The 16,243-nt window shown below is 36.8% G+C and overlaps 1 protein-coding gene across 1 annotated transcript in view; it reads left to right on the top strand.

Annotated features, from left to right (window-relative positions):
- Window positions 1–14,141: 14,141 nt before the first annotated feature.
- GMNC (geminin coiled-coil domain containing) overlaps window positions 14,142–16,243 on the top strand; it is an 8,135-nt gene continuing 6,033 nt past the window's right edge. The window contains exons 1-2 of the mRNA XM_024740230.1: window positions 14,142–14,198; window positions 15,700–15,874. Coding sequence (XP_024595998.1) covers window positions 14,142–14,198; window positions 15,700–15,874 — 232 coding nt within the window. The remainder of the gene's footprint in view (window positions 14,199–15,699; window positions 15,875–16,243) is intronic.

The following is a 16,243-nucleotide window of genomic DNA, read 5'->3' as shown; positions in this document are numbered from 1 at the left end:
AAAGAGCTATATATTAGAATATTGGCAACTTGATGAAAATATAATTATAATAAAAACCTTTAATATGTTTCTTTTGAAATTTAAGTAAATTTAAGCACTTCCTGAACATTAACTGATTTAATCCTCACCATAATAACCCTGTGATGTGGACATGATTTTAATCTCGATTGCAATTGAGGAAAAGTACAAAATATAAATAAATCAAAAGTTTATTTTTTTTAGATGTCTAATAAAAATGATAAATCCCCCATAAACCTGATTAAGAACAAAAGAATGTAAGTAAAATATACACCATTAGAGAAGATAAGACCTAACTGCAGAGGATATTAAAAGAATAATAAAATGCAATGATATGCAATTCAATGGCAACACATTCAATGGCAACACGTTTGAAAACCTAAAAAAATGGATTTTGGGGGAAAAATATATAATTACCACAAATGAATGAAAAATTAGTGGAAATTTTTAAATGGTTATTATAATTGAAAAATATTGAAGGACTGGATAGGTTCACAGGTGATTTCTATCAAATATTTAAATTATAGATACTCTAGGTATATTAAAGTAATATGGAAAATATCAGAAAATCTATAGAGAGAGATATTGAAAATAAATGTGATCAAATTTAGTGGTCATTCTAGTAATAACACCAAATAAAATCAGAAAGAAAATAAAATACTAAATTTAATTCTTGACTATACAAATAAAACAATATATTTTTATAAACAGCAAAGCTTTAAAGTAATTTTATTTAAGGTCAGAGGAGGCCTGCTTTTGTCATTAGTTTTCAGTGTTGGCTAGATGTGTAAAAAAGGCAAAAAGGTAAGGAAAAATATTAGTATTGATATTGGAAAAGAAAGCGTTTCATTTCTTTCTGTTGATATGATTGTATCCAACCCAGGAGGTTCTAAAATTATAATGAGACTTTGTAAGGAGTCTGGGTATAAGATATATGTAAAGAAATAGTTTTCTCTTTAGCTCTGAAGCGTATAGAAGTAGAAAGAGAGAAAAAAAAAAAACCTCACTGATAATAGCACATACACACAACTGAAAATACTTAGAAATTAACAGAGTAGAGTAGGACGTATATAATATATATATATTTGAAATATATATGAAATTATATATGAAATATATATATATGTATATATATATAATCTTATGAGGGACATAAAATATTCTCAACTAATAGAAGTAGTTGTATGATGATAGTTGAAATGTGAAGTTTTGCAGCCAATTTAAAAAGAAGCGTCTAGGGCTTCCCTGGTGGCACAGTGGTTGAGAATCTGCCTGCTAATGCAGGGGACACAGGTTTGAGCCCTGGTCTGGGAGGATTCCACATGCCGTGGAGCAACTAGGCCCGTGAGCCACAAGTGCTGAGCCTGCGCATCTAGAGCCTGTGCTATAAATATATAAATATAAATATATAAATATATAAAATATAAATATATATTATAAATAAATAATATGAATAAATATATATATAAATATATAAATATAAAAAATTATACAATATTTAATTAAATACAACAAGAGAGGCCGTGATAGTGAGAGGCCCGCGCACCGCGATGAAGAGTGGCCCCCGCTTGCCACAACTAGACCGAAAGCCCTCGCACAGGAACGAAGACCCAACACAGCAAAAATAAATAAAATAAATTAATAAACTCCTACCCCCAACATCTTCTTAAAAAAAAAAAGAAGCGTCTATCAGCATCTATTAAAATTATAAGACCTTTGACTCAACAAATACTCTCCGGGAAATCTACCTCTAAGAAATAAATTGGCACTACATCAGGATATATGCATGGAAAAAGTTAAATCTGTAATGTTTATAGAAACAAAAAATATGAAAATAATCTGAATTTTCATTAAGAGAAATTATTGAATATATTATGTAGTATTACATATCCAATGTATTATTTTATAGCCAATAAATCTGTTAAAATTGTTCCAGTTTACTTAGCTTCTACAAGGTATCACTGAATGAGAAAAGAAATATTATATAGACAAATCTATATATCTTTCCATTCTTCTGTAAAATTATGTTAAAATGTAAAATAATGTTAAAAATAGCCCTATGTGGTATGTGTGCATGTACTATCTATAGATGTTTATGTACATTTAGTTACATAGCATGGATAAATTAACTAAGTGGGAGATGTTGGTGGAGGACAATGTCCAGGACAGGGAGAGACAAGTGATCACTATGGCTGCATAACAATCCCAAAACTTAGTGGCTTAAAGCAGTGATTCTCAACTGGGAGTGATTTTGCCTCCCAAGGGCCATTTTTTGATTGTCATGACTTGAGAAGGGATTGCTACTGGCAGGAGGCCAGGGATATTGTTAAGCATCCTTTTGATGCACAGGACAGCACTCCAAGGCAAAGAATTGTCCCATCCAACATATCAGTAGGGCAAAGCCAAGAAATCCTGGCTTAAATAAATGATAATATTTATTTGGCTTATGGATCTGCAATTTGGGTCAGGAAGAGCTGAGTGAGAATAGCTCGTTTGTGCTCTAACCAGTGTCTGGCTAGAAGGCCAGGCTGAAATCACATGAAGCCTCTCTCGCTTACATGGTTTGGTTTTGATACTGACTGTAGGCTGAGACCCGAGACTGTCAACAGGAACGTGGATCTCATGGACCCTCTCCGTGTGGCCTCGCCTTTCTCGTAACAGTGTGGTTAGTTTCCAAGGAGAGAGAGAGAGAGAAAAAAAAACCATATCATCTTGTGATGTTAATTTGGTTGAGGCAGTCACGATGTCCCATGTAGTTTCAAGAGGAAGCAAAATAGACTCCAGACCCCACCTCTTGACAGGAGTGGCAAGGTTCTAAAGGCACATATAGGAAGGGAAAAACTACTCTGTCCATTTTTGAAAGATATAATTTGCCACACAGCAACAATGAAAGATACACATTTTAAAAATTACTTCTGTAAAATTATCTAAGTGTGTGTGGACATTTTAGCATTCCTGGTAAGGTTAACTATTTTACACTTTGGTAACCATTTGCTGTTTTCTTCTGTGAATAATGACCATTGCACATTTTTTTCTATTGTTAAGTTTAGAGTTTCCTTATTTATTTGTGTATGTTCTTTATTATTAACTATTCTCCACCTCTTTCCAGAAAACACTTAAACTCCTTAAAGGAAGAGAAAAAATACATGAAGTTGGCATAGAAAAAATAGGAGAGAGAGAAGAAGTTAAGTAAATGCAATGACATCAACCAAGACCAGAATGAGGGTAAAAATTAGTGTCATAAAAACCTTTACCTTCCTATAGGCTCTACACTTACACAGCCAAAGGAAAGAAGGAAACCTGGACCAAATTCTCAATGTTCATGTTTATTTTGACATAAAGAACAGCTTTGGTCAGGGGACTGCTGGGGAACCATGAGAAAATTATACAATATTTAATTACATACAACAATTTCATTGACATGATAAACCTCACAGTTACTCCATACAGACAATCCCCAACGTACAATGGTTCGATTCCCTTACAGTGGTGCAAAAGTCATATTAACTAGTGGAAACCGTACTTCGAATTTTGAATTTCAGGCTTTTCCCAGGCTAGCAATATATGGTACAATACTCTCTTGTGGTGTTGGGCAGCAACAGTGAGGGTAAACACAAGTATAAACAACCATTCTGTACTCATGCAACCATTTTTTTTTTTTACTTTCAATACAGTATTCAATAAATTAATTGAGATATTTAATACTTTATTATAAACTAGGCTTTGCGTTAGATGACTTTGCCTAGCTGTAGGCTAATGTAAGTGTGCTGAGCCCATTTAAGGTAGGCTAGGCTAAGCTATGATGTTTGGTAGGTTAGGTGTATTAAATGCATTTTCCACTTAATATTTTCAACCTAGGATGGGTTTATCAGGATGTAACACCACTGTAAGTTGAGGAGCATCTTTATACAATAGGAAAATAAGCCTTTGAAACAGTGCATGTTTTTCCTCCTGTAGGTAATTTTATGTACATATATGTATGTAATGGAATATTATTCAGCCATTAAAAAAAAAGAAGGAAATCTTGCTATTTGCGACAATGTGGATGGAACTTGAGGGCATTATACTAAATGAAATGTCAGACAGAGAAAGTCAAATACTGTATGATCTCACTGTGGAATCTAAAAACAAACAAACAAACAAAACAAAACCAATAAATACAGAGAAGAGATTGGTAGTTGCCAGAGGTGGAGGGTGACGAGGTGGGCAAAATGGATGAAGGTACTCAAAAGATACAAACTTCCAGTTATAAAACAAATAAATCATGGGGATGTAATGTATAGCACGGTGACTATAATTCATAATACTGTATTGCATCTTTGAAAGTTGATAAGAGTAGATATTGAAAAAATATGCATTTATGCGTAGGAAGTTACAGCTGGAGTCCAGATTACTATTAAGAATATGGTAGCTTTTTATGTTACAAATATGTTAGACTGAATAAGGATGCTTAAACAAGTGGCATGATATGGCTAATATAACTACTGTAATTTAATTTCAAGGTATTATATAAGTTTTTCTCACAATATTTAGAATACCCAAAGAAGGCCATTAGAATAACTTTTTAACAGTTCTAAGTTGTAAAATAAAATCACAATAGCCTAAGACCTCAAATTTAAAATGTGACTGCCTAATAAACATTACAGAATTATTATAATCACTAATCATTAATAAAAAAACAACATTGATTAATAACAAGATTGGATGGAAATTTGGAGATTCAGTTTCTGGTTCTAGCTTTGTACTTAACAACAGGTGGTCTTGGGCGACTCCAGAAACCTCCTGGATGTGTCTCCGAAGATGAAAGATTAGATAGGATGATGTCTAAAGCCTCTTTCTATTCTAAATATTATGAATACACAGATTTAAAGCCTTAGACATAACACAAGATCAATGAAAAAGGATATTTTGGTTTTGTTTTTAAATGGAAGCTAGTTCTGCCCAAGGGTATAGGGGCCTGAATTGCCCAAGGTGTAACTGGTAGGATGAAGTGCATCCATTCCGCAGAATCTTGAATTTGGAAGAACATTATTTTACCCAGTAATTGGTTCTTTGGAAACAAACATCAGTTGACTCATCTAGTTAAACCCTTCAATAACTTCCCACTGCTTTTCGGATAGAGCCTGATGCCTACATCAAGCTTTGTCTCATCTACCTCTCCCACCCATTACTCATCACTTTGTTTCTGAATATGTGTCTCAGGGGCTTTGCATGTGCGTTTTACCGTCCTTGTTGTATATTTCCCTCTCCTCTCAACTCCTACTCTTCCTTCGAGTCTTTACTAAAATGTCATTTCCTCGGGAAAATAAACCCTGATGCCTCAGTGTACTACCAGCTTTCTTCCTCCTGGTAAATGGGTTAGGAAAACAGGTTCAACACTCCTACACCCTATAATTAATCTTTTATTGCATTTATCACAGTTTCAACTTAGGTAAATATGTGGACAATATTTCCCTCCTAGAGTAGAAACATCATTAAGGTAGAGACTATGTCTGTTTCGTTCATGATTTATCCCCATTACATATATAATACAGTATAAAATGGAAGAGGAGCTCACTTACTTTTTGAATGAGTGCCTGTTTGCATTAACTAAATAAGCTCTCTGTGCTCTGGTCTTTGATGGAATACCTCCAGGAATGAAGAACCTACTACTGCTTAAAGAAAAAAGAAAACTATTTCCTTTTTGACAACTCTGTTAAAAAATATCTTCAACTATTGAACGTAGATCTGTGTCCCTGTAAGGTCTACCTTGTTTCTGTTTTAGCCTCTGACTATATGTAGAATAAGTCATTCCTGAGGGTCATAAAATATGTAAGACTTTGTCTCTTCCATACATACATTTTGGCTAGGATATAGTCACATTTCCAATGCAAAATGAATAGTAAAACCTGATGTCTGCAGCAAAATGACTACATAAAGGAGAGCAAAAGAAGAAAGGTCAACATTTGTTTCACAAAGAGCAAAAAGTAAAATACTTATTCAACTTGTGGTTTTTTTAGCCTCAAGAAAGCACAGGATTCAGTAAGCCAGTTTTCACATTCTCCTTCTCTTCTGATTGCCCACGTTTTTGGCCCATTTTCTCCTTATAGGCTTTTTATTTATTTATTAAATTTTACAACTTATGCAAGATGTCGTCATCTACTTTGTGTATTTTTCAGTTTTCTGGACACCCTAGTGTCTCACAATCTGAAGTTCCCACAGGCATAATCAAAGCATCAATGTGGGAGGAAAGCTCAACCTGGTAACCTTTAATTTTCCCGTGAACCCTGATAAGTTCTGACTTAGTGTAACCTGACCCATGAAGGTCCTGTACTCCAAATTCTCATTTTTCCCTAAAACTTAAGCCCTTAAGACCTGGGATGGATTCAATATATCCTCTCACTTAATGTGCTCCTTCTATTTATTATGACTAGTTCTCAGGACCTAGTGATCCTGAGATTGAAAGAAAAGGTGCTAAAGGAATGGGGATTAGCAGTGATCCTTCCCTACCACCAACATTTTCACCCACAGCTGCCTCTTCCCATCTTCCAAAAACCCATGGTCCCTATGGAAGTTCTACTAAATCACAGCAGAACACTAAATCTCTGTTCCCATATAAGAAAGGTTAAGGAGTTCTCAGTCTCTTTAAAGATATGCATGGAAATTAATTACAAAGGCAGACTTCTAATCTCAAAATCCTGTTGAATTGTAAGTTCTCATTATTGGAAATAATTTTAAGGAGCATATTTTCTTGGTATTACCAGTGTATGAATGAAATATAAAACACCTGAGATTACTGGTTATCTGGCCTTTTTGTGAATTTTTCTAGTGACCAAGAGCTCACTACTCACAGAGTATCAAGTTCTATCTTTATATAGTACTGAGTGTTAGAATGTCTTCTTTTTAAGCTGAAGTCTGGCAACTTGTTAATTCTATCTATTGGCACTAGTTCTACTTAATCTCTTCAATACTTTGTTTTAATTTAAAGATTATAATAATTTATTTTATTTTCTTCTTCGATATATTTAAAAAAGACCCTAACCTTCTTGCATTTTGTGATATTTTTATCTTAGTATCAAAGCCTCACTAAGTCTTTGTAATTTTTGGCATTTTGGAGCAATGCAGTAATTAAATAAAGTGGCTATTTTGTGGTAAAATATTTTTCTCCTCTCTGTAGATTTGTACAATTTTTAAAACAGTTTCAAGGTTGTGGAGAGAAAAGAAATAAAATATTTTTCTGCCCCTACTTCACCCTTCATACTGCAAATTTGCATAAAAGTAGAAACATGTGGAATGCTTATTGTAATCAATATACACATAGACATTATCTATCACTACTGTTCAAGTTGCTTTAATTTTAAATATGATGTTATTCCACAATAGTCTATCACTAATGATTTTTCCCTTATTTTTTTCAGTTGTATGAATATACTTGCATGTATCTTAATGTAGTTAACACAATGTTGTTTGTCCATGTCTTTAACTCTTTTACAAGAATATTTTCTATGAATACACAGTCTATGCTATGAATATACTGCCATTTATTAAAAGAGTCTCTTATTGGACATTTAGAAAGTTTTTACAAATATTTGTTATACTGATATGATAATCAAAGTTGTACATTATTTTTGTTCAAATTTATTATTTTCATAAATCGATTATTTTGTGCTTGCTCCCTTAAAGGATATGGATATTTTAAAGTTCTTGAAATATATTCACATGTGGTTGATTTCATATAATTTTTTCTTCTGATTACTTATGTTTTATTACAAAGCCTACAATTTGTGTGTCCGTGTGTGTATAGCAATAACACTTTTTTCTTTCTCTCCTGAACTAAGAAACCAGCAATAGACATAAAAGGCAGGTACATGGATATAAAAGTTACCTTTATCACTTGAAAAAATAGGCTTGATTATCAAACATGATTTATATTTGTAGTTTTAATAGGCTTCCTAATAGTATTTCTAAATAATATAGACTTACTTGCCCTATCACAGGTGACACTGGCTAGCCACACACAATTCCAATTGGGACAGAGCTTTCCCTACTTCATTTCCTCAAGGGAAGCAGAAATAGTTTGTGTCATGTAGATGTTGACATGAATGTGGGTAACTCATTTCCTTTCCTTCTTTCAATCTCGCTAATCAAGTAAATCCTTTCTCATGGGAACAGTTGCCCCTTTATAGAAAAGTGAGGAGTGAAGAATAAGTCTTTGTTTCCCAACACCTTTTCTCTTCACTCTGTATTTCAAGGCAATGGGCTCATTGATTCCTCCAGATACATGCATATGTATATAAGCAAATATATAAACACATACATTTATACACATCTGAATAGATACTAAAGAATGCACAAAGAATAATTGTTAGTAATTTTTTAAAAGATAAAAGTTCTTCAATATGCAACTTGTGTTCTTACCAGTTGTGTTCTGGGACAATGAACCAGTTTTTAAAGAGCTTAGTGAATTTGCTTGCTTGTCTTTGGTGCCTTCTCACCTATAAACAAAGCCATGGAAATTTATTGTGTTTAAAATTATTGGCTATGATTTGGTCGTGCAGGGCTAATACTGCTGTTCCAGAGGTGGCAGGCAGCAGGAAAGCTTCTGGTTGGATGAAACAAAAACAGATTATTTACACTGTCTTCATCGTGACTCTCTTTTTATACATTAACAGAGGATTTTGGAGTTTTACTTTATTGTTGGCATGGTACTTTATTCATAGTCTAACGTTTCTGCTCAATTCATTCAAGTGTTATTTAGCATTATTAATTTCATAGCAATTACAATTCTCTGTATTTTTCTCAGATTGTTTTTGAATGTATAAATGCTTCCCTTAGCTAGAGGTTTTTATTATGCTTTCATTTTGTAAAAAAATATGTGGAAAACAGTTTGACTAGAAACACCCAAATTTGATTATTAAAAATTTCGAGTAAGTTTCTTTGATTTGATTGTAAATAAGGTGATTTTGCCACAAATTATTGGATCAATAAGAATTCCGCTAACATTTTATGGATTGTTATGGATTACAAAGATATGGAATTATAACTTCACTTTAACATTTTGTATCTAAATATATTTCTTTGTCTTCTTTTAATGAAAGATGTCACATTGTTTCAGATTCTCTAATTCCAGGGTTAGAACGAATGAGGTCCTGGTGGTCCTGTTTTGCTAACACCATGAACTAAACTTTTTGAATAAGCCAGCCAGTGATGTACCTATTTGTATTATCTTCAGGATAAAATTAGATGTCATGGTCTGTGCCAATGCACCTTTTAGGTCTTTAGTGCCTAGTCAGCAATCCATCTACTAACCCCGAGACCAAAAATCCTTAAGAGAGATTTCAGGAGCAATGAAGGTACTGAAACCTAGTTTATGAAAGTATTACTGTTCCTGAAGCAGAAATTCATTTTATTTCAAATTAGAGTTGGACTAGAATAACTCCGATGTATAGTAATCATAATAACTCACGATTTCCATTATTTTCTAATGTGGTTAAAGTAATGAGGAGTAGAGCTGTGTTTGTTTTATGTTGTTTGGGATTCCACATCTCTAATCTTTCTGTTAATTCAAATAACTTTCACTACTTAAGTATTTACAGTGCTATTGAGATTATCTTATTGCAATTTGGCCAGAGAGGAGAGTGGGGCTTCCCAACCAGTGCACCAAAATGCGATGAGTTAAAGCTCTGGGAGATAGTGTTATCCCCTGTCCTCATGGTGGCCTGATAGGGCCTGGGAGAAATGGGATATTTGCCCACAAACATAATTTTCTTAAGTGCCATATTACGAGAAAAGCCAGAAAAAGCAATTTCACAGAGTACAAAAGAGGTTTCCTGCACTTTACACAATGAATACAGATTTACATCCACTTGCTAGGTATCCTTCAATATGAAGTACACAGTTGATAATTTGAAAGATTTGTGAATATTATTATAGTATATGATGGTTCTTAATATAATACAATCCAATACAACTGAAAAATTAAGCAATCACTCAATGAGTCAATAAGTAAAGGTCTAAAGCTGGTTATAAAGCTATTGAAATAAATGCTCGTTAAAAATCCAATAAAATAGTATCATAAATCTCTACCCCCTGCCCCCTCATTCTCCATAGCACTTATCTGAGCCAGGCCTGAATCGAACATTTCACTCTATAATTTGTCCCTGGCTCTTCTCTTCTCTGGCTAATAACCTGATATTAACAGTTGACTTTCTTTTGTATACCTTTTGTTCATGTAGAAATAGTTTTTACTAGGGCATGAGTTATTGCATATGTGATGGTTATTAGAAGCTATGGGTAGGTGGTGAAGAGTAGGCAAGATTCTGTCCATACCAGCATGATTGATTTCTGCACATCACTCTGGAGGAATGATATACAAAACTAAAACTAAACACGTCATGGTTCTCCAGATATGCTGAAATAAAACATGCAAATGTTAAATCTCCCACTGTAAATCATTTACTGAATTGAATTTTCTCTAAGGGTTTCACTTTTCTTTACCTATATGTGAAAGCAGGCCTAGTATCTTTTTATTCCCTGGAGACTTAGCTGTAGAAGTTAGAGGGAAAGGTTATGTTCATAAAGAGAATTTCTTAATTGTTCTTTTATTATATATGCTACTGAATTCACTAATGAGGTAATCAAATAAAGTGTTCTCCAGGAGCAAAATAAAAGAACATTCCATATGCCAATCTATTTATCTCCTTGGCCCACCTCTGATCACACTCTCCCCTTTTCTGTCTGCAGACTTGGTTTGTGTGCAGGTCAAATTACCTCCTATTTTGTTATATCTTTGGCCTGGCAGGAGGCAGTGCCCTGATTCAACAACTGGGCTGTTATTAGCCACCTTTCTTTAAACACCATCCCTTCAGCCACAATACAGAAAACCAGTTTTCAACCGATCTTATTTTTCATAGAAGAAAAATCATCTACATGGATTGCAATCACTAAGGAAGGTGCACCTTCTTCTTTGATACTTATGAATAAAAAATGGCCAAAGGAATTCACATTACTGCTTAATTGATTCATTTTTCAAAAAATAATCGTCAAATAAACCATAAGGCTTATACCTAAGCAGTGAACCTTAAATAAAAATATGAACTTAAATCACACCTTAAGAATTTAGAAATTTTTTCCATTAGTTTATGATTGCAGGAAAGCTTTACCTTCTGATTTATGTTAAATTGTCCATAGCTCTTTACTGTTTAAAGGTTCTCTGCCACCATATACACTTCCAGTCTTACTAAGCTAAAGTAATTAATGATTTATGAAATATTTATTGTGCTGAAAATACATCAAAATTAAAAAAAAATATTTCTACCCCTCAATAAAACCCCTGGAATTTTACAAATGTAGTTTGTATTTTTAGTTATTTTTAATAGGCAAGGCACTGCAGCATATATGTTCAAAGAAAGGGTCTTCTACACCTAACAGTAATAATAGCTACTGGTCATGATTTAGGCAGTGAATTAAGAATGTTCAAGCATTAGTGGTCAGTTTTTTAACAAACTTCTCAAGTAGGTACTTCTTTCTTAATTTACCAGAGGAGCTAACTGAGTATATGGAGACCATAATATAGCCTCAGGTGACTTAGTCCCAGAGGGTAGAGCAGGAATTTGAACCCAGGCATATTTGGATCTAAAGCCTATGCCCTTTATGTCATATCATGCTTGCTCAATTGCCTGTTTTGTGTCATTTTTGGAGTCAAGAAATTGTATCCCCCAAAGGCTTACATGTCTCAGTTATGAGAGTTTTCAAAAACAAAACAACCTCCCTCCTCCTTTTTCTTGCCCCAGGTGCTCATTGCAAAACTAATTAGGATTTTCTTTGCCCTGAACAAGATCATTGATTCTTACCACCTAAATCAGTTTTGAACTGTTGCCAGGGCATCTTTGCCCTTTGTGCGGCGAGAGCAGAGAGGGGACCACCCTTTCACATCACTGAATGAAATGAGTCCTGTTGAGTGACTCAGGCAATAACTTCCAGGGAGTGATCTTCAAATCTGGTACTAGTCACTTAAAAATGTGTGAATAGGGTTTCCCTGGTGGCACAGAGGTTGGGAGTCCGCTGCCGATGCAGGGGACGCCGGTTCGTGCCCCGGTCCGGGAGGATCCCACATGCCGCGGAGCGGCTGGGCCCGTGAGCCATGGCTGCTGGGCCTGTGGGTCCGGAGCCTGTGCTCCGCAGCGGGAGAGGCCACAGCAGTGAGAGGCCCAAGTACCGCAAAAAAAAAAAAGTGAATTAACAGTATTAGAACAGAATAAAAGGACTCTACTGAGTCTGACACCTTCCTCCTCTTCCTCTTCCATCTCTTTCTTAATTTTGGGCACAAAGCTTAATGAATATCTGTTAACTGTTAGTCACTGCTAAATGCTATGCATGGTAAATACAAGGCCGAATGAATAAAGGTTAAAACCAGTTTAGAGAAAGGACTATGCAGACCAGAATCAGAACTTTTCTCAATTCCTTCACTTTGTATTAGTTCGCTAGGGCTTCCATAACAAGAACCACAGCCTGGATGGCTTAAACCACAGAAATTTATTCTCTCACAATTCTAAAGGCTGGAAGTCCAAGGTCAGGGTGTCAGCAGGGTTATTTGTTTCTCCTGGGACCTCTTTCCTTGACTTGGAGATGGCTGCCTTCTCTCTGTGTCCTCACATGGCCATTTCTCTGTGCATGCCATCCTTGGTGCCTTTTCCTCTGCTTGTAAGGACACTCATTTTATTAGCTTAGAGTACCACCCTTATGACCTCTTAACCTTCATGACCTCTTTAGAGGCCCTATCTTCAAATACAGTCACATTGAGGGTTAGAGATTCAACATATATAAAATTGGGGGAAACACAGTTCAATCCATGAAAATGTCCATTACATAAATATAATGTGCAGTGGAAAGACATCAAAGAGAGTCAGAAACTATAATTATGGCAGTTAGCATGGATGCTGGAACCAGAGGTTCAGATTCCCAGTCTGCCACTTCCTAATTGTGTGAACATTGGTCAAATTTTTCGGTGCTTCATTCACTATTTTTGAAACAGAGACAGTAAAAGTACCAGCCTCCTGGGTTATTGCAGATGAAATAAGAGTTGGCTGTTAGTGGTAGATGAATAGTTTTAAGGATATTACTCGTTTTTCTACTCTGGATATAACATCATAGGAATGGTGAGAATAAAATGCAAGAGGAAAAATGTCAGAAATAAAACACTTTGAGAAGTATTAACACTAAATTTTCTTAATTATATTAATTCACTCTGTGTAATAGTAGTTGTGAAGAAAAGACCAGCACAGAGACAGACACTTGAGATTCCTACATTTGTAGCTTAATTCATTCTTCACTGAGCACCAATTACATGTTAGAAATTGTTCCGGGCACTTTGGAGACAGCAGTGAACAAAACGGACAGAAACCGCTATTCTCCTGAAGCTTACATTGTAGAATGGATATAGATCGCCTCCACATTTCACACCCACTTCAGAAGCTGGGGAAAATGAGACATTATATAGAAGGAAAATGCCAATCAATCGCAACGTCATACAGCAAGCTATTTATCAAGTGGCCAGAGAATACCCATGAGCAGTATTGACCTTGGGGTTGGAAGGATTCCCCAAGCGCCGCTCTGAACCCCGAGATGCTGGTTTGCGTTTTTCCTGACCCTACACCCTGGCTCCCGGGCCAACCTGTGCGCCCCGCCTTGCCCAGCAGCTGCGTGCCTCGCGCGGGCAGGAGCCGGGATCGCCCTACCCGTCCGGGCGGCGCGGTCACGGCGGGTCCTGACGCCGGGGCCCGGGGGACGCGCGGCGAGCCGGCACCGGCGCGGGTTTTGAAGCCGCGCTGCGCACCCGGAGGCGGAGCGCCGTGGGCCTGCCCGAGACCCCGGCCCGCTGGTCCCAGGTCTCGGGAGGCGGTCGCCGATAGTGGCAGTGACTTTGGCTTTGGCCAGACGTCCCCTGACTCACGTCACCAGCTTGTAAGCCTCGCACCAAATCAGAGGGCGGCGCTGGCCGGGAGCCCCGGGCGTCACCCGGAGCTCCCTTAGATTAGAACTCGCCTCTCCTAGCTCCTCCCCTCAGTCCCATTTAAAGCTCCCACCGGCTTTCCCGAAAAATTAAGAGTGGGCTCAGTTTCTGCAGCGCCTTCTTCCAGGGCAAGATGGTAAGTGAGGAGCCGGTGTTAGCTAGTCCGCTGGCGAAACCGGGGGTCTCTGAGGTCTACTAAGCTTTGCCTTTAGAATTTCTTCCACCTTGGAAACAAGATTTCTCTGCTACCTGCCAATTAAAACAGGTCTTCCTTCCTGCTCCATCTCTCTTTTCTTCTCCCCTGTCTCCTCCTGGCTTTCTCTCTGTCTCTGTTTCTCTGTGTCTCTCTCATCCTTTTGTCCTCTCTGTTATTTCTACTCTCTGTACTTTCTCCCAACTTTCCCTTTACACCTGTACTCGCTTTTCATTCCACCTCTTTCTCTAGATTATGCACATATTTGCAAACACTTGAACTTGAGGCTAGGGGTATTTGGGGTTTGTTTCCTTCTCAGATGTCAATTGCATAATAGCTCAGCTTTGATTCCAATAATAACCTCAGGGGAAGAGCCTACAAACATGCTTTCAGAATAAAAATAGCACTTGATAAACTTTTGGCGGAATTTCTTTGGTCTGCACTGCCCACGCTGGACTTGCTTCAAGACTGGACTTTTTCAAAACTTAACTTATTGGGAACGTTAACAAAGTGTGACTTAATTGACTTAACTTTCTTTTTTCCTCTTTTTATTTGTTTTCTCTCTGTTTATGTTATGCCTGAGAAAGTTCACAAGTCAACAAAAGACTTGTCGTGGTCAAAGAGTTTGTCCAAAGCTGGGCTCTGCTGAAATGAATGGCTTTTACCTGATTAAACATTGACAAATAATTAGGAATGAGCGGTTGTACAAATTAACCCAGGGAGTCTGCATACCTGCCGCTAACTGGACGTTTGGAAAGACTGTGTGTTTGAGGTTTGAGGAAGCTGGGGCAGGAGGGTGTTCACTGGCTCAGAACACAGTAGAGAATACATGCCAGGCAGTTAGTAGTGGCAAGATAACTTTGGAAAGGCATTGAGATGTAGTGGTGGAGAGACCTAATTAGAGCTTCCTGTCTCTGCTAACTAACCTGTTTCAGTAGTATCCAGTAGCATTTAAAACCAGAGGAAGAGAGGTAGGAGGAAGGGAGGAATGGAGCAAGTTTATAATTCAGAAACTAAAAATGAAAATAAGGAGGTTAAATTATGTGACGTGTTCTGTCCATTTCAGCCTTAGCATTCTAAGTTCTTTGTCATTTAAGGTTGTTAGAAATATAATTAAGATATTTGCTAGAAAGAGTCAAGTAGTTCTTACATGTTTCACTCATTAAGTAGAATTCCTTTTACTTAGATCTTGGGTAGCCTGTTAGATGCCTCAGACCTGGCAACAGAGACTACTCCTAGATATTTACAAGTTTGGTCCGTCTAATACTAGCCTGTTCTTTGCTGAGAGGACCTAAGGAAAGTACTGGGTAAACCAAGGAGCTGATTCCTTTTTAGTAATTATATTTGGACCACTCAGAATCAATCTGGGATCTATATTTAACACCTTTACTGTTTTTTATTCACTGCGCATGTTTTCTGTTTCTTTCTCCCATTCTTTTCTCCCTCCAAATTCTCATCACCCCATCTCTTGGGACCTCCCACATACTGAATTTTACAGAACACCGTTCTGCCTTGCCAAGACCAGTACTTTGTAGGAGGCCAGAGCTATAATTGCCCGTATTCCGGTACGACGTCAGAATCTAGTGTTGACGTTTCCACGGAGACTTGGGTCTCTTTCTGGGCTGCTGGTCTCCTGGACAACAGAGAGCCCCAACAAGCACCACAGGCACAGGGTAAGTTCTGCTCTTCTGCTTTCCTGGTAGATCTGAAGTCCTTTTCCTGTACTCATAGTTGCAAGGCATTATGGGCTGGAACTCTGTAAAAGAAGGGATGATATGTAAAGTTTAAGAAAGCCCAAAGACTCTTGTATTTTGCAACCTAATAACTTGCTTTTTGTGTATTTGCCAAATAGTGAAAATGGGCTTCTTCCCGTTGCTCACTGTACAATATGTATTTCTCCCTATACTTTACAGTTCTTGGAGATTTCAGAGTCACTGAGAAAGTATGGGTCTGGGTCAATGTCATATAAACAATACTATTGTGATACTTTTGGAATTAAAATACCAGTTAGAGCTTTTTTTTTTTTTTTTTTTTTTTGTTTT

Source organism: Neophocaena asiaeorientalis, unplaced genomic scaffold, assembly GCF_003031525.2.
Source record: "Neophocaena asiaeorientalis asiaeorientalis breed wild unplaced genomic scaffold, Neophocaena_asiaeorientalis_V1.1 scaffold723, whole genome shotgun sequence".
NCBI classification, from domain to species: domain Eukaryota; kingdom Metazoa; phylum Chordata; class Mammalia; order Artiodactyla; family Phocoenidae; genus Neophocaena; species Neophocaena asiaeorientalis.
This window is presented reverse-complemented; position numbering and strand designations above follow the sequence as displayed.